At 38.3% G+C, this 20,066-nt stretch overlaps 1 protein-coding gene across 9 annotated transcripts in view; it reads right to left on the bottom strand.

The window, feature by feature from the left end:
• Positions 1-20,066, bottom strand: part of LOC134224745 (rab11 family-interacting protein 4B) — a 330,754-nt gene that overhangs the window by 178,188 nt on the left and 132,500 nt on the right. For 2 of the 9 annotated variants that reach the window (XM_062704300.1, XM_062704298.1), the window contains exon 1: positions 17,550-17,608. The exons of 4 other annotated variants lie outside the window; for them this stretch is intronic. In XM_062704300.1, coding sequence (XP_062560284.1) covers positions 17,550-17,593 — 44 coding nt within the window. In that variant the 5' untranslated portion in view covers positions 17,594-17,608. Of the gene's footprint in view, positions 1-17,549; positions 17,609-17,751; positions 17,946-18,002; positions 18,452-20,066 lie in introns of those variants that run through there. 3 more of the 9 variants (XM_062704299.1, XM_062704297.1, XM_062704301.1) reach the window with 3 other exon arrangements.

Genomic DNA, 20,066 nt, shown 5'->3' on the forward strand with positions numbered 1-20,066 from the left:
TGCAGAACATAATATAAATACAAAATGTTTTGTACATTAATCATAGAAGAACGTACTTATCTTTTTTCAGAACTAGGAGCTATTCCTTATTTCCGGTGATGTTTCATGAGAGCCCATTTTCAACGATTTAGATCTTAAAGATGAAAATAGAATATCGCCAAATATACTGACACCCGATGGTATTTCTGAGGAATCTTATCAAAAACACGTTTTATAATTTTTATGATTGGCACACCCCTCGAATTAGACATGGATTAACGGACAACGTTAATTAGTTTACGTTTTGATATGATCTAGTCAAAGCTTGTTAAGAATATGGATGGAATCAAACCTTCTTGTTTCGAAATCCGTCCAGAGTGTACTAACTTTAACTTTAAGGGAACCAAATCTGTAGCGTAATTTAGTAATTTCTAAGCTAAATTCCAACCAATATATTTTAAAATAATACTGCAAAATAACCAAAACGAAGCCCAGAAAGTTTATGTGCTCATTATAATATGAATTTTCCGGCCTACTTTGATTGAATAAGTGACAAGGTTTCCGTCAAACACATGCTGAACTAAATAAATATTAAGGCACTGTGGAAGATTTACGGCAAATTTCTGCAACCGAATTCGCGTCCGTTACATTCTTTATAACCCAAAGATTCTATCCGAAAAAAAATCTAAGCGGGAAGTGGAGGGAGTAGGAAAATAAATCGATTTTTCATCATATTTTTGAATATTTTCCAAAAATTAAGGCGTTTTGCAAATTATTTCATGGTCCAATCGGCTCAGACACTACTATATATTACTCTCCGAGATGCGGATAAATTATGTGGTAGTAAATATTTCACATAGATACAAAATTAAACTAAAAATAATCAAATTTTGGATATAAACTCAAATTTTTTACATAAAATGCATTGTATCTCAGAATCAAAAGCCTTTTCAAAGATAGTTCCTTCTCAAGAGTTGCTCAAAATACTGAATTCTTGATTTTTGCTGAAGACACCATCATCCTGTAATGCTCATATAAAAAGTTAGCTGAAGCGCCGCCCTAGCGGTAGAGTTCCGAACTAAATTTTTATCACCATATGAAGGCCTACTTATCATGCAACAACTTTGTGGAAGACACCAAACTTCTATGAGGCAACCCTAAGGAGTTATTTATTAATGCCATGATTTCTCGCTTAACTTTTCAAAAGGTCCTAAGTAACATTTTTTTCATGAATTAATTTCAATAGCGCAATCAACAGACCAATATGAAAGCTTTTGATTGCACTACTCAAATTAATTCATGAAAAAATTGTTACTTAGGACCTTTTGAAAAGTTAAGCGAGATTTCATGATATCCGACCACAGTGCGCCTTGAAATCGATAAACTGGGGCCTCATTGCGCATCTTCTTTCGACAGCTCTTTCGTATGACAGTTTGCATGGTTTGCTCGTTTCGAGACGAGATGCACAATGCCAACCCAGGTTGGGACATGGTAATTAATGGTATTAATTATTTTTGGAGGATTTGCCGTACAGCAAAGATCTGGTCCATTGTCGAACCACCAAGTAAGTGGTTAACTTGATGAGCTCAGCCCTTCACTTGGCCAACTCGAGCGTTCAAATATCGTATGATGATATTGAAATCGCGGCTTAGGCGTAGGGGAGACTGGGGAGACTTGATCCCCTTTTCTGATTTCCGATGTATCACAGCCAAAAATTAATAAACATACGCGATTTCCACATAGTCTCTCTAAGAAATATAGGGGAACTGCTCCTTGAATTCATACCATGTACCCAAATCAATACCATTCGAAAACAAAGAATTGGTGCGCTAATTGTTTGATTTCTCATTTTTGTCGCCGGAAAACCACAAAACACGACACAAATTGAGCCTAAATTGCTTGTTTTGCGAATGTTATTGATATAGGAGCATGTTATTAATAATGGAACAGATACCCTAGTATTTAACTTTACTTATGTATGACAGTCCTTAAATTATTTCTGTTATTAATACACAATCGATTTTTTGAAGTGCTGTCAAACATCAACTTTTAAAATTTTCGGGGGAAATTGATCCCTCTCCAAGAACTTACTTTGATAAAATTAGACAGGTGCCCTCAGAATTTTAAAATATATTTCCTTCAAAATACGCGGAATTTTCGAATTGCTGTGCGTGAACATGAACGATTTTTGTTATTGAATTCGACAGCACATGCAATTTTGAAATTTGGGGAGAATTGATCCCCTTTTTATGATATCTACGCAATAAATATGTTTTCCTGACAACATTTCATCAAATTTAACAAATCTACAAAAAATTAAAAGCCTGAGAACAGATTTATATTTTTTTTGATTTTTTTCGCCAAATTTTTGTATTGGTGACTAATGGGGGATCAAGTGTCCCCATATTGAGGCAATAACTTCAAATCCAAATATCCTAAAACTTTGATGAAATGTTGACATTTTCATTAGTACAGATCATTAAGCATATTTATGGCTTTGTGCTGTGAAAAAACGAAAGCATTTGGTCATTGTTATGAAAAGTTGTTCAAATTTTGCGTGGCCAATAAAAAAAATCTTCAGGAAGGTCAAAACATACAAACCGCCCTACAGAGTAAATAAGGTTGTCAATCCAAAAAAATAACTCACCACATAAAGGTCATTTTTTAGAGGATTTATACTAAAAAATATGCTAGAACAAAACTACTTTAGTTCTCGATAAAACATGGGGTGATCAAGTCTCCCCGAAGATCAAGTTTACCCACCTTTCCCTACTGTCCTACTCACGTTCTAGCTGCGCGTAGAGTGCGTCCTGATCATCATCATTGCTTCCGCAATGTGGGCTATGGACGTTGATTATGCTAAAGTTGAAGAAACGGCCTTTGATCCTCAAACCTGCATATTCTCTCTTTGATCGGCCACCACCCGATCACGCACCTTTGCATATCGCCTATTACTATGTAAGCTGTTCCCAGCTCGTGTGTGTTGTCGCAGCTCTGGTAGATGGTATGATTAACTCTTAAAGTTACACAGCAAATAATTTTGAAAATTCAACGGCGTGTAAAACTGCAGGTTTTACAAGCAAGCACCGTTTAAATTTATTTCAATTTAAAAGAATAGTGAGATCAATTGAATGTTACGTTTATTTGCAATTTTGTTGAGACTCTATTCCCCGGAGAGGAGCAAACCCCTCTTCCCTGTCAGCATACGACCATAGTTCCCACCGGGGTTGGTTACGACCTTCCCTAAGGTTGCTCGTATCCCAGCCGGCTCAACGAGGAGGTAGGGATAGGAGTTGCTGGGTAAGAGGCTAAGTACCGCGAGATGGGTCTATTTATTTCCTTCAGGTACACGAAATACCGATTGTACGCTTCCCGAGCAGTAGCGACGACCTCGATGACAGAAATTGGTGTGAACCAGCAATGCATAAGAGGTAAAATACCAAAAAAAAAAATACCGCTGAACTGGAATCCTGCAACACATCGCAGCAGAGGCAGACCCAGGGGCAAGTACGTCACCACACTTCTAGATAAAAAGCATCGACTGGAATCTGACCTAGCACGCAGTGTGCCGCAGTTCAGGGCTGAAGCAAGCAGCCGCCCAAGATGAAGATCCAAGTATCCCTAGGGCACACACTAGGGAAAAAAATAATGAAAAATACACAGCACGTAAAACTTGACATGTGGAAATTTACGCTATTCTACACTGAAATGGTCCTCTTGCTAACAAGATTGTTTACAACTTTATGAAATATTGACGATTCACGTCAAATATTATATACATTTAGGCTGTATCCCGTGTGGAATTACGCTAAAAATGGCGTTCCATTTATGTGCATGATTTCGAGCGTAAATTTCAGTGAATTTTTCTATCTGTGCATGAATGAAGGAGTGATTCAAACCTTCTAAAGCAAACGTAAAATATCAATCTTAATTTTTGATCAAAGTTTACAAGAAGGACTTTTAAATTGTTTCCTTTTGCTCTATATATGCTGATGCAGGGACTGCAAGTGTTGTTTTTAGAAGTGTCCCTTTACAACTTTATTTTCTATAGTAACATGTAGCTGAGAACAACATTCATCGAAGTCTATTTTGGTTTATTGATTAGGAGGGGCGGGGGTAAAATGGACAGGGTAGGTAAAACGGACAGGTCCCGTTTGAGCTAAATCGTTACAAATTTGGCACTCCATCAAGTGGATCTTATTGTTTGTTTTAAATTATGAGTGTAACATGTTTTACTACATTCAAACAATGAAAACTATTCTGTTTATTAAAGATTTAATGTAAACTATGGATGAAATGCCATGGTGATGTAATTATGTTTTAAAACAGAAATCGGCAATACTATTCGGCAAGATCCTCGAGGATCTCAAACTTAGTCTATCCAAGGATTGTGTACGGGTTGAATTGATGATTTATCTCAAAATTCGATTTTTTGAGAATTTGTTAAGAAATTGGATCATGGTGGGATAAAACGGACACGTTCTGGTGTGGGTGATATACACAGATAGAAAAATCCACTAAAATTTACGTTAAAAATCATGCACATAAATGGAACGCCATTATCATCGTCATTCAACGCAAGATATAGCCAATATTAAACATAAATCGTCTGTATTGCATGCAAGTTGTAAGCAAACTTTTTAGGAAGAGGACCATTTCAGCGTAGAATAGCGTAAATTTCCACATCTCAAGTTTTACGCGCTGTTTACTTTTCATATTTTTTTTCTGTGTAGACCATATGAAGTACATACATTTCTTAACGAGATTATATTTTGAAAAGTTTGCATTGTTTACCACCAAAATCACCAAGCATTCGGAAATTCGAATTTCCGAGTTTTGTTCAGACAAATGGCATTTTTAAGTGATTTTTATTGATGTAACATGCTATTTTAGTAAAATCATTGTAAGCTATCAATATATGAATTATTATCCAACATTTTTATTTCCAGTGTCTCATTTTAGATAAGCTTAGCCTATGCACACATGCATACATCAACTGAATTCACTGTTTTAAGCTGTCGAATAAAACTTGCTGCGAGAAAATCGGTTGAAAATTACTATATGAAAATTTGTCTAATGTTTTTCTTAGCTTTTGCGCACACACATACACACGGACAGGCAGATATTTGCTCGGCTAATCGAGCTGAGTCCATTGGTATATAACACTATGGGCCTCCGGGGCTTCTATAAAAAGTTCGTTTTCGTAGTGAAATAATAGCCTTTCGGTAAAACTTCGTTGTACGAGAAAGGCAAAACGATTTTACCCTTGATTTTACCGAAAAATTATAGTTATATCTTGTCTTGTCTTGTCTTGACCTAACAGTCAGTATTGAAAAGCATCCTGTAGGTAGGATGTATTTCGGAGCATTTTCTTGTCAACATTAATGTTTGCAGCATATCATAAACATGACACAAATATTAAATCGGCCCACCATGCAGGTAAAAACATTTGATTATAGTTATGTTTGAAAAAAATATTCTATCACAAACGCCCGAATGACAAACGCCCGAATGTAACAATCGCCCGAATTCCATTCGCCCGTAAAGACCAAACGCCCGAAAAGACCATTCGCCCGAATGGACCACTCGCCCGAATGTACCGCTCGCCCGAATAGGTCATATATTTTGGATTACTTCCAGATTCTATAACAACATGTTATTTTTTCTAATCATATTAAAAGAAAAGAAAAAATATGCATTGCACCTGGACCAGTTTGTATAGTTTTTCATTCTTTTCTGCTATTTTAGAAGTCTTCTTAGCCTGCAGTGATCGCATTTCTTTCTTCTAGTTGAAACTGTTTTGGAACGCTGTAAAACGGAGAACTTCCTCGTTTCAAAAGCGTATTCCACTTATTGTGCCACCCTAAAATGTTATTGGAAGTTCGAGGAATACTGTTTAGTATATTTTCATAGACCGACCATAGTGAAGGGGAGAAAAGTGGGTCTCTTGTGGTCTTTTTGTGTGTTGATTGACGACCTTTCACATGAGTCCGCTACGTTAGGGATAATGTACGTTAGGGATAATGTACGTTAGGCACAATGGTCGTTTGGCATAATCCTGCCTTCTTTATGTCAAGAGCTGTTCTTTGGGTCACGTATAACGTCCATTATGCCTAACGGGTACACCCCATTCACATAATTCTTGCTTACATAAAAAAAAATTACGTTTCTTTGGGCAAGATTTTCGAACCTCCTTGAATGCCTTGGTTATATCTTAACATGAAAAAAGTGCTAAGGTAACAAACTTTTTATAGGCAAGTTGAAGTCTGTAATCCTTCCCGTATGCCGATTGTAATCCCAATCGCTGATGTTTTCTAAAAACAAAACTTTGTTTGAGGAGAAAGAAACATCTTTGAAACTTGAATTTGGGAAGACACGTTCCTGTGCATTAATCTCAGCCATCTTAAAATCCAATAGTATATACTCTGGATCTAACGTATACTGATAAATTTCGTTCCATCAATGAACAAAAGGTTGTATCATACGTTCCCGTGTTTTAGCATTAATACCAAGGGAACGAATCGACGGTGTTGACCTTCGCCTACAGTTCCGTGAATTGTGAACACTTGAGCAAATTGTTGTGGAGCAGTTGAGAATGTTCCGTCAATTATCCAAATCTTGGCTTGTGCTTACAACACTGAATGATGTGTTGAAGGAAATAGAAAGATCGTCCCATCATTACCATGGATAGTCGATCGCAAGAGAGGTTCTGCGTCCAATGTTGTCATATAGCATCTGTTGATATGCACATATATATCGTCAAATCATGACAAAATTTTCAAAACGACTTATCTGCTTTTGTAAACAAAGATTCAAACGTCGATTTAACGAATCTGATAGCACTTTGACGCAAACCAACACCATCAACAGGTAGCCGAAACCTTCACCTACCTATTCATAGTGTTGGTTTGCGTGGGAGTGCTATCAGAATCGTCAAATCGACGTTTGAATCTTTGTTTAAAAAAGCAGATAAGTCGTTTTGAAAATTTTGTCTTGAAATACTGCTGGTTATAAGAGTTCATCACGTCGTCACCAGCGTTACATTATACGTCGTGGCTCGTTTTTGCTTATCTTTGAAACGAATTTTGCTTGAACCTTAATAAATACTTAGGAAAAAATGTCATGTCTTCAATACATTTAGAAAGAACAATATATGAAGAAAAGAAGGGTGAATTCCTATTTGCGCCTCTTATTTTTGACGATTGGTTTAAATAAATATCCTTGCAACGTTATTTTTCGCTACAGCTCTAATTATTCCGTCAGGTTTTGATTCATTTCAGGATGTTTGTGGACCGGTATAAGTGACTACCATACATTAAACATATTTCAATATCTGATTCTCTCAACAATGCTGAGCAATTAAAACTGACTTTCTTTTCTATGTCAATGGATTGCTCATCACTGTGTAGATTTTATTTATAATCAATGTTAAATGGGGCTATACACCTCGGGAAAGTTTTCCGCCGGATTTTGGTCCTTGTGCCCCGGGGAAAAAATCTGCGGAACAAATTCCCGAGGTGTGAAGCTACCTTAAAGAACTTTATGCATACGTATACAAAGAAATCATGTCATTATTTTTCTTACTATTTCACACATAGACGAAACGAATACATATTTACATAGATACATGTGAGAGACGTGTACAACAAAATATGAGATAAGTAGAAAATCATTTGATGACACAACTTCTTTTTATTAGTTACAAAACATCTTTTCATCAAGTAAGGTGAAGAGTTTATTCGGGCGTATAGTCTATTCGGGCGAATGGTCTTTTCGGGCGAATGGTCCATTCGGGTGAATGGTCTTTTCGGGCGTTTGGTCTTTTCGGGCGTTTGGTCTATTCGGGCGAATGGAATTCGGGCGTTTGTCATTCGGACGAATGGAATTCGGGCGAGTGTCATTCGGGCGTTTGTGATAGAACCGAAAAAAGATATTATGACTATATGACTGAAAAAAAGATTTAGTTTCCACCCTACGTAAGCTGTGGCCGACCCAGTCCCACTTCCGATTCCGAATCCGAGCACACACTAATCAATTGAAATTTCTAGACAAACAGATGGATTCGTCTATTTTTATTTTCGTATGCGAAACTCTATTGATCATACAATACCAATCAGAATTCATTATTATTGGAAAAATCAAACCACTCAAACAACCTTGACATTTATCAGACAACCACCTTAGTGATAATGAAGTATGGCCTTCTACATAGCCTTGCATTGCGTGACCCAATTGCACCGTTCTACTGAAATAGTAGCACGGTCAATGGCTTGGCCACGTAGCAAGGAACACGCAATGGTTTTCATCAAGCTACAGAAAAAAGAAAAATCATGTCCTATATTTGTACTTATCACCAATATTATTAGCGCCAGCTGAGCTGTCACTGAACACTTTTTTCGTAGATAATATCTAACATGTGTCACGGTACTAAAACGTACGTGTCGGTACAAATTTATACAGAGGTATTTTTTTGTTCAGCGATAAGCATCATATATGTACTGATAACATTGGTAAGTCAACCAATCAAAAAGAACAAGCTACAGTAAAACATCTTACTTAATACGAATTTCAGTTAGATGATGCTTGATTTGATAATTCAGATATGATGGTCATTATCCAAAATAAACAATTTATTAATTGTCCTTAGTTACGCAAACTTTTTGTAAATCTGCTTATTCCAACCGTGCGAAATAATACTGGAACAATAAAAAAGTCATTTCTCACTATAGAGCCGTTGGCTTTTATCAGCATCAGGTTAATCTCTATTATTCACCGGGCATAATATATACATACGTATTGAGGCATTCCCACAGGCAAAACACCCGTTAGATAAACAAAACGTTCCGGCAATCGGGTCTCACCTCGCACGAACGGCCACCGGAGGACAAGTGAAAGCGCGGTAATCGGGCACAGTAGTGGAGTTAGTCGTCGTCATAGATGTCATCATTGTCAGTCACCGCCGGCAACATTGAACCGCAGCTGGATACAGCCCATCCGGTGTGACTAACGACATTAACATAAAACATTGCTATCGCGTATGAAAGTATCTAGGTGTACTGGTCCCACCTAGAGTCGGTGCGAGTTGTTTTGGATTATCTGACTGACGTATGATATGTGTGACATTGCGATAGTCTATCGTGGAGAGCTAATCTGACCCACACAATAAAACACTTAGCATTAAAATTCTAGGGTATGTAGGTATGTGGAAGGCATTACGGTTTATCGCCTCTGATGAATTGGAAAAGATTTACTGACAGATTGATTTTGTTATGTAAGATAAAACCAAAATAAAAAGTAGTATAAAACAAATCTTGTAAAATAAAACCGTCTCAAGTATTGAAATCCCTACGTTTTCTTATGTAATTCCACCTAATTAGTACATGACATAACAAGATATGCTGTGAAATTCAGGATAATCCAGGATTATGGAACAGTGACTGCATTAGACAATGGAAGCAATACGAATTCTCTTACATATTGCGCTCTGGTTCTTGCTAGCTATTCAACGCAACAAACTATCTACATATATCAATGCAAACACTACAATCCAATTACTTCATCTTCGATGGAATGGATTCCTGCATCACCGGCCGCCGCCCGAAAAGTGCAATTAAAAATAACCTCCAGTTCGTCAAAAACACATGTACCTCCCACGTTACACGCAAGTACGAAAAATACCACTATTTTCAATTTTGTAAACAAAAGCACATACTACTGCATCTGAAGTAGCCTCAGCAGCAGCACCAACATGTAAGCGCGACGGCGGGGTAAGCATCGTCAGAACCGCGAGTAACACACCGACCGAGCGACGTTGGGCACCAAAAACGCATAACTAGTTTTCAGAGGCGCGAAAATTCAACTGTATTAAACATCGGGACCGGGCACCGTACGTAACTAGAAATAATACAGAGCCAAGCCAGCAGCGTTCGGTGGACTTCATAATCGAATTAGTATAGTTGATGCTTTTAAATATCGCGGACACATTTTATCGACCAACCAAACCACTATAGGTTGGATATAGGGCTAAATGCTATTCACATGCTTCTGCCATCCGATGCGATGGTGTGTTTTGGGTTGTTGCACTGCTGCTCTATGGCTACGGCCAACAAGCAACGACCTTCACGATCGAGCCTGGTAAATAATGTCATTAAATCAATAACTTGTCAAAAATATGGCAGCGTTTAAACGCTTTTTGCTGCTTCCAAATCCGAAATTGAATCTTGATTGAGAATACGATGCAGAGCGCCAGGGTATTGCAGAATTGAAAATTTGTTTTTGCTATTCCGCATCATAAAACTTGGTTTTACAGTTTATGGAGTGGTAAAACATTAGAAGCGGTAAACGGCCCAGATTTCCTCATCGTAACAACAAATTTGTGCAACAAGTGTAATAATCGGCGCCCGTAATGTTAATTCAATCTCAAGAACAGAGAATGCTGTAAAATCGTTTTGCGGAAATGTGTACCGCAGTACAGTGTAAACAGTGTAAAAAATGTGTACCGCAGTACGACAAGTCGAGTCAAGTACAAGACACTGAAGACGGCCTTACTGTTGAGGTCGAAATACGTATCTGTCAAGATACAATTAAGTGGTGGAATTCAATGGGATTGTATTAACTCGTCTTATGACAAGTGAAGACATTCCACTAAAAAGCTCAAAATAATTTTCTTATGAAATAGTTTATCATCTTCATCTTCCTTGAATTAGAGTATTTGAATGTTACTCATCAAAGTTTCTATCTTGTACGGGACTTGAATCAGGGCAGTATTTGAATTTCATTAAAAAATTTGGCATTTTGTTGACGTAGCACTTACGTCTTTCTTTACTATACTAATGTCATTTGAATTTTTGGAAATCCAGAGCGTTACGCCTTTATCTTTCGATGGATTTTTATGATTTATATATCAATTGACTCGGACACTCTCCAGCAATTTTCCAATTTCATTGAAACTTAAGATGTTTAACGATGAGCTATTGAAAATTTCAATTCTTGTCAAGGCCAATATAAATATCATACATGGATGCAGTAACTTAAATGTGACTATATTTGGTTGCATATGCGTTACTAAACTGCTATGCAACATGTGTTCAGGAACTCTGCCAGAAATTCTTTCAAAAAATTTTCCAGGAATTCATCCAGAAATATCTTCGAAAATTCATTCAGAATTTTCAGAATTCAGATTCATTGGAAATTCCTTCGAAAAACAAAAACTCAAGGAATTCCTTTGAAAATTCCTATTTCTTTTGAAATTCCTTTAGAAATTATTTCAGAAATTCCTTCAGAGAATTATTCTGGAATTCTTCCGGAAATTCCTACTTCATACTTCAATTTCTTTGGAAATTCTTTTCCTTCGAAGACTATATTCATTCGGAAACATTTCCAGTATTTTATTTTTTTCTAAATTTCCTTCAGAAATTCCTTTCAAAAAATGTTTAACTAAATTTAAGGAATTTTCTAATAAGATTCTAAAGAAATTTCAGAATAAATTCCTAAAGGAATTTGAGAAGAACTCCTGAAGAAATTTGAGACATTTTTTTAAATTTGTTCAATAAAATTACTTTGAATATGCCTTCAAGAGTTCCCTCGGATTTTTTTAAAGTATTTCCTTCAAAAGCTACTTTTGAAATTCCTTTGGGAATTCCGTTGCAATTTTTTAAAATAATTTCTCTGGAAATTCCTTCAAAAATAGTTTCACAAGATTTTCTTTAAGGAAGCTTTAAGTGAATTTCCGAAACGATTATTGGAGGAAATTTGAAATTAATTTCCAAAAAAAATCTTGAAGGAATTTTAGGAGGATTATCTAAAGAAATATCCGATGGATTTTCTATGGCATTTTTTCCTCAATTTCTAGAAAAATACTGGATGGAATTGCTAAAAGAAGACCCAAAAGAAATTCTAATAGAATATCTGAAGGAGAAACTTCCAAACGAAGGAATTTTGGGAGAATTTTTACAACAAACTTTCTAAATTATTTCTAGACGCATTTCCTGAAGGATTTTTCGAAGAAGTTCCTTGAGATATTCCAAAAAGAATTCCTGGAGGCTTGCTGCAAACATTTCTGGAGGAATTTTTGAAGACATTTTCGAAGAAGAACCTAAAAGGATTTTTGAAGAATTTCCAAAGAATTCTCGAGCCTATTTCTATTGGAATTCCTATGGGAATTCTTGCAGGAATTTCTTCGAAAACTCATCCAAAAATCTTGGCGTATTATTATTATTATTCAAGGAAAAATATTGAGCTCTAATTTAACTCCACCAGTGTTCAAGTTCCCCAGAAACAAATACTATCCTTCTTTATTTTTTTTTCCTTACTTTATTTGGTAGGCACTCTGTGTTTCTTAACCGCTACTGTGCCGAGATCTACTGTGGTATTCTGCTGTACAGAATCCACACAGAATCTATTTTTAGATTTCCATTATTCATTATTGTTGTCGTTGCCAGTCCATCTCATCGTGAGTCCATTGTGTCCGTTTGTCCATGTCGTGTATCCAATGATCGTTGCATTGTTCGATTGCCATTTAAACCGGGTAACGTTGGAATATTCCTCCGAGAAGAACAAGTTGTCAGTCGTCATCAGGCAGCCGTGACGGTAAGACGCGTACCCCCAAACGCCACGATATCCTTGATTACCCCACGAATTCCCTGATAATTCCAGGTTTTTCCAGGTAGTCGACACCCTGAGTGAGTTTTAATAATTCAATTTTGCCTGACTGGGACAAGACGCGTCTTAGGTCGTTTACTTAAAAAATGGTCGGGGTTCAGCCGAACCGCACCAAGCGCCAACGAAAAATTACCTATTTTTCTACCCAAGCTTTTATTTAGCAAATTTAATTAATTGCAAATCGTATCGGATATCGCCAACCCCAGAACCGAGGACATTCTACAACAAATGTATGCATGCATTGATATGAAATGATATTCTTTTTTTTGTATAAACAAATTATAACAAGTCAGGAAAAAAGTCTCTTGGTGCGGTTTGGCAGAACCCCGACCAAATGGTGATCATCCTACAAGATGCGAATAGGTAATATAGTAAACAAGGGTATACCACAATGGACGCAGTGGTTCCAAGCCACAACAAAAAAAAACGCATTGCTTGGAACTATAAAACTATTGATCAAGTAAATCTGCCTGGAAGAAGCGAAGTGTGAGGAGATGCTGTGCCGTTCTCAAGAAACACACAAGTTCTATCAGAAGCTCAACGCATCCCGCAAAGGCTTCGTGCCGCTAGCCGAAATGTGCAGGGATAAAAATGGGAGCATCTTGACGGACGAACGTATTGTGATCGAAAGGTGGAAGCAGCACTACGAGGATCATTTGTATGGCGCTGAGAGTACAGGCAGTGAAAGTCAAGGCAGCGGAGGGGATGACTACGTCAATTCAACGGACGATGGAAGCCAACCAGCCCCCACCTTGAGGGAAGTTAAGGACGCCATCCAACAGCTAATGATCAATAAAACAGCTGGTAAGGATGGTATCGGAGCTGAGCTCATCAAGATGGGCCCGGAAAAGCTGGCCACTTGCCTGCACAAATTTCAAGTCAGAATCTGTGAAACTGAACAGCTACCGGAGGAGTGGAAGGAAGGGGTTATATGCCCCATCTACAAGAAAAGCGACAAGCTGGAGTGTGAGAACTTTCGAGCGATCATTATCCTTAATGCCGCCTACAAAGTGATATCCCAGATCATCTTTCGTTGTCTGTCACCATTAGTGAATGAGTTCGTGGGAAGTTATCAAGCCGGCTTCGTTGACGGTCGATCGACAACGGCCCAGATCTTTACTGTACGGCAAATCCTTCAAAAATGCCGTGAATACCAGGTCCCAACGCACCATCTGTTCATTGATTTCAAGTCGGCATACGACAGTATAGACCGCGTAGAGCTATGGAAAATTATGGACGAGAACAGCTTCCCTGGGAAGCTTACCAGACTGATCAAAGCAACGGTGGATGGTCGAATCGCGCCCGGGACTAAGACAAGATGATGGACTTTCGTGCCTGCTGTTCAACATTGCGCTAGAAGGTGTCATGCGGAGAGCCGGGTGTAACAACCGGGGTACGATATTCAACAGATCCAGCCAATTTATTTGTTTCGCGGATGATATGAACATAATCGGCCGAACATTTGCAAAGGTGGCAGAACTGTACACCCGCCTGAAACGCGAAGCAACAAAAGTTGGACTGGTGGTGAATGCGTCAAAGACAAAGTACATGCTGGTGGGCGGAACCGAGCGCGACAGGGCCCGCCTGGGAAGCAGTGTTGGATCCTTGCTAACTGCTGATAACAATGTTAGTCGTGAAATAAGAATGCGCATCATCTGTGAAAGTCGGGCATACTACGGACTCCAAAAGAAACTGCGGTTCAAAAAGATTCAACACCGCACTGAATGTGTCATGTACAAGACGCTGATAAGACCGGTAGTCCTCTATGGACATGAAACGTGGACAATGCTCGAGGAGGACTTGCAAGCACTCGGAGTATTCGAGAGACAGGTGCTTAAGACGGTGTGTGGCGGCAAAGAATGAACCACGAGCTCGCCCAGCTCTACGGCGAACCCAGTATCCAGAAGGTAGCTAAAGCTGGAAGGGTACGATGGGCACGGCATGTTGCAAAAATGCCGCTTCGCTTCGAATATTGATTTTTTCTCCGAATCTGTGTACCAACTATTGTAAATGTAAATATTGTGAGAAAATCCCACTAGTTTATTTTCAGTTCTTCTAGTTTTTCACTTTATCCAGCTTTTAGTATGAAAGCATGAGTATGAGTATATTCAGTATGAAAAAATCTCGGTGCCGAGAAGGTAGCTAAAGCCGGAAGGGTACGATGGGCAGGACATGTCGCAAGAATGCCGGACAGCAACCCTGCAAAGATGGTGTTCGCTTCCGATCCGGCAGGTACGAGACGGCGTGGAGCGCAGCGAGCGAGATGGGCAGACCAGGTGCAAAACGACTTGGCGAGCGTGGGGCGTATCGGAGGATGGAGAGATGCGGCCTCGAACCGGTTATTGTGGCGTCAAATTGTTGATTCAGTGTTATCTATTTAGATGTAAACTAAATAAATGAAATGAATAAAAAAAATCTCGCTAAAATTAGATCGGATCTGCGGCAAATCCAACCTAAACAAATAACCCAATCTCACCCAATCGTTTTGCACATGGACTGCCCACCTAACTCGTTGCGCTCTACGCCTTTTTGCTCAAGACCAGATTTGAAGCAAACTGCATCATTGCACGGTTGCTATCTGGCATTCTTATAACATACCCTGCCCATTACTTCCTTTCTGCTTTAGCTACATTCTGGATACTGCACATTTAAATTATCTCAGCCAAATTTTCGCCGAGATTTCAACATCCGAGATCTCGGGGAATTATTTTACCAAAATTCCTTTGTCAAAGTTTCGCCAATATTCAACCGAAGTTCAGCTAAATTGATTTTATACCGAGGTTTCGGTAACGATCAGCGATAAATCAAGGAGTTTACCGAGGTCGATGAATTACCGATATTCGTCAAAATCATTGCCGAGACTTATCCGACAATTGTTTTTTTGCTTATCAAATCCAGGCATAAAATATGCTTTAAGATCTCGAAAAAAATTCAGGAGTTTGAATCAAATGGTATAGCGTGTCGATCACGGCTTCCAGATAAGGTCTTCTGGGATTTCCAAATTGATGTAAATTAAATGGTTTACTGAATCAAACAGGACTTCCAGGACGCCCAAGCCGTGGCATAAATTCAATTATTTCCTTCAGATGTCCTCCTGATGAACTACAGGTGAAATTATTATTGTGATACACTGCTCCGTAATAATAAGAATAATTTTATTGTTTTAAATAAGTTAACTTTTGGAACAATTGTACTGAAATTTTGCTGGATTATTACCTCTAGAAAATGCGTTGGCTATGGATTTTGTTCAGAATACCATTCGAATTCTTTTCAGAATCTCAATCAGATTCTGTTCAAAACCTTCAAACGGATTATGTTCAGAATCTCAAATAGAATCTCGCACTCTATTCAAAATTCACTCTGAACCTCGATTGGAGTTCTGTTCAGAATTACGAACGATTTCTCTTTGAAAATCAAAATGGATTTTGCTTAAAATTCCTATCGAACTCAGTTCAGAATACTGAAAGAATTTTGCTCAGAATCCTGAGTTAATGCTATTTGAAAAAGATCACAGAAATAGAATATTTTGTTCAAATATACAATATTCCATAATATGCATTATGAACTAAAAAACAAATGTTGCAAAAATACTGCGGCCCACTTCTACAACTCATTATTTCTATACGGCCCTTTATAGACAGTATGCTGGGGACCACTTTTCTAGAGCTTTTGACTTGCTTCCTAAAATTCCCTTAAAGTGGGTACTGGCTGCTTTTCATCACTGTTTTATCACTGCCATTTCCTCTGTTGTATTGACCCTCACTGCCAGTGGGAGCATAGTGTTGTTTCAACAAGAAGACAACCTGCTCTTTGATTTTGCAACATCCAAACGAATAGATAATCCAAGGGACACGTTTGTGCCAAGACGTTTTGAGGATGTGTGAATTGAATAAAAACAAATCTATCACACGCTGGTTGGGGTTACTTTATTAAGCAACACATGATGATCACAAGATTGGCAAAGCCATTAGAGGTCTAATTCTCAACTCCTGAATCTTATGCGTCAATAACTGCTACTCGAAACAATAGAGAGCAATATCGGCTATAGATAGGGGAAGATGCCCCAAAACGCACCCATTATTTGCTGTGTATATGGGAAGGTCGGAAAAACCGGAAAATTTTCACATTTTTAAGAAACATCTAACATTTTGGCGAGGCAAAACGCCCTAGTGGCACTAACCTACAATGTACTTGCGTCTCCACGCACTATCCATACCAGAATGCTGATTCGCCGACGCATGGTACTTTGTTCCCTAGGAGCTGCCAGCTAAAAGGCGTTTTGCCTCATGAGTTTTCCGGCAACAGAATATCACCACTTTTTTGAAATGTGAAAGTTATCAATATGATTGAGATTTTTGACAATTTTTGAATGGCATCAACTAGCTATCTTGTTTAACTGTTGCATAATGTAAAAATAGCCATGCATAGCGTTATAAATAAGACAATAAAGCAGTGTTTGCTTAGCTAGGGCATATTGCCCCCCGTTCCCCTATCAACAGACAAAATCATCGACTACATGAAAGAAGGTACCACAAACTGTAAAACTGAATTGCTGGTCAATTGATTTTATTATGTGGCCCAGCAGTTCACAAAGTTGAATCAAACAAACTAAACTTTTAAGTAATATCGACGAAAAAGAAACATATGTATGGCTTATTCTAGAAGTACCCCAGCAATATGAAAAAGCACGCCGCAATCACAACAACTAAAGCAATCCAACAATATCACATATTTATTGAAAATGCAACTTCCGGTAACGAAAAACAAACGCCAACCGCTAGCAATGAAATCACCATAAGCAATTTATATCGAGAGCTTGCAGCTCACGTTTCTATTTTGAGTAAGCTATGTTATGTGATGCAACACAGATCGGAACAGGGGTGGAAGGAAATATTCTAGCCAATACAAACTTTCGAGCATTGTTATACACCATTAGTTTATACAGGTTATCCATGGTTATAGATCAATCGTTGGGCTTGAGTTTTATAATGTGACCGCCCCAGCTCAGCAACCAATATCTCGGTGTTAGTCAAGGGTTAGCTGCCAATCACTTGTTGCATAAAAATACTTTTCCTCGTTGTGGAAGCAATATAATATCTTCGTGACACTAACTTTTTTCTCCGCTTTTCTTCTCTGGTTTACTACGCTTATCAGAAAGCAGCTGATTCGCACCAACACTATGGATCGCTACACGCCAGCCGCTCACCAACTACAGGTGCAAATCAACGTCGACCGCAGAATATTGTAAAAATGACAACAATCACCAACTCTGATCTAGCAGCAGTGCACTATTACAAAACACCAATCCAGTGCTAACTCGTGGAATTGAATTTCATACACCAATCTCCCAATTGACACTTCACCTTGTGTGATGCACTTTCCGTGATCGTGGCTCCAGGTGAATCATCAGGCCAACACGATCCGATCTTCGGTATTCCTTTCCATGCACTCCCTACTATGTCGTAACCTCCAAGTGCTGTTTTGTTTTCAGCGCTTCTTCTTTCCAGTTATTTCGCCAATCCGACCCACCAAATAATTCATTCACACTTTCACAACTACTTCTCCGCCGCTGTGTTTGTTCCGGAAAACGATGATATCATGCTCCCATTCAGCATCCGAGCTGCGCTCTCGCTATCGGAACGTGTAGGAGGATCTGGACCTCGAGCAGTCCATCACCAGAAGGCACTAATTGAGGAAAAATGTGCAATCAGCGAGCCAAGCACTCGACGAAAGTGTCACTCAACAGCCACAACGAACTACGCGACTCGAGACTGATGGCGAAAAACCGTCATCCAAGCACACGACTAACACGAACTACGGCGATACGACAACTGACGTGCACCTTGGCTTATGGATTGGGGCTCCGCGCTTGATTGGATCAAACCGCGGCCACCGCGTAGGGACTACTAGCGCACTAGGTAAATGTGGACTAGTGTGTTCCAAAAACAAAACAAAAATGTGAGGATGGTTTTGGAACGGTCAAGTTTTTATTTACATCGTGAAAATTAATCCCTTTATTCAAGTTGCTTGGGAAAATTATTACAAGATGAAAAATCACGTAAATAAAGTTGAAAAAATAGGTACGGAAAATAAAAAATATTGAATAATTTATAGAAAAATTACAAAGTGTTAAATGGCGGTACAAATTTGCTGGAAAAGATTAAAAGCTTATTAAGGGTAAGGTCTTTACAGATAGATCAACCTTAACAGTACAAGAAAAAAAACGATCAGTGTCTCGTACTTGGCTAGACTACAAAAACTAATTATGTTTTATAGTTTTTCGATTATGGTTTCTGGCTGGTTGATGTCTCGACTTGTTCGAAGTTTAAAATTCAAGAATCTGATGCTTAGGCAAGACTGGGTAGACTTGATCCCCTTTTCTCATTTCCGATGTATCACTGGCAAAAATAAATAAATTTACACGGTTTTCGCACGAGAGTCTGAGAAACATAAAATTTAACTTTACTGATGTGCAACAGTATGTAAATTGTTGTTATTATTAATATACAATCGATTTTGTTTAAGTGCAGTCAAAAATTGAATTTTAAATTGTACGCGGGGAATTGGTTCCTCTCCAAAAACTGTAGATTTTCCGCACAACAACGTATGCAATTCGACAATTCGTACAATCTTAGAGTTTAGGGAGACTTGATCCCCTTTTTATGATATCTACTTAGTGAATATTTTTTGACCCAATTGGGATTAATCCTTCATCAAATTTGTCAAATCTACAAAAATAAGACATCTTAGGAAAAATTAATATTTTTTAGAATTTTTTCGCCAGTTTTTTGTATGTATAATATTGACTAACCATTGTAAACCACTAAGGAGCGTAACATCTCGGCTATTAGATAAACGGATGTTGTTGCCATGTGTTTGCAAAAAAGGCGGTAATCACAGGGTTTTCACAAGGAAAATCGAAAATCCAGTCCCATTTAAAATACTAATTGAAAATTTGAAGGTGTTAAGTTTGATTTATTGTGCAGCTCATTTTACATTTTCTAAACATAAAAAGAAAGATCTTCAGTCCAGGACTAGTTCATCTATAACACTACTAATATATATTATGAAACACCCTAAGGTAGATATAACAACCAAATGAACCAACACTACGAGAAAACCTAATCTGGCGCTGGCAGTTCGGGTTGCCCAGTTAGACCAGCATCAACATAATAAAGGTAAGTAAGTGTACGTTTCTATATCTGAAAAAGTTCGCGAGTGGTATGGACACGCATTCGCGTTTGTTTTGTTCTCTCTCCCCTATACTCCCGCTCATTTTTTTTTCAACTCGCGGTAAGCAGCATGGCTAAGAGGCGGCAAACACATATCGTTCGTTCGGTGGCATTCCTTGGAGCCAAATTCCAGTGGATACACGAAAGTTAGTTCGAATGACTTTTGTATTTTTGGTGGTTTCAGTTTGGTTTCTC

The sequence above is a fragment of the Armigeres subalbatus genome, chromosome 3 (assembly GCF_024139115.2).
Source record: "Armigeres subalbatus isolate Guangzhou_Male chromosome 3, GZ_Asu_2, whole genome shotgun sequence".
In the NCBI taxonomy this organism is placed as follows: Eukaryota; Metazoa; Arthropoda; class Insecta; order Diptera; family Culicidae; genus Armigeres; species Armigeres subalbatus.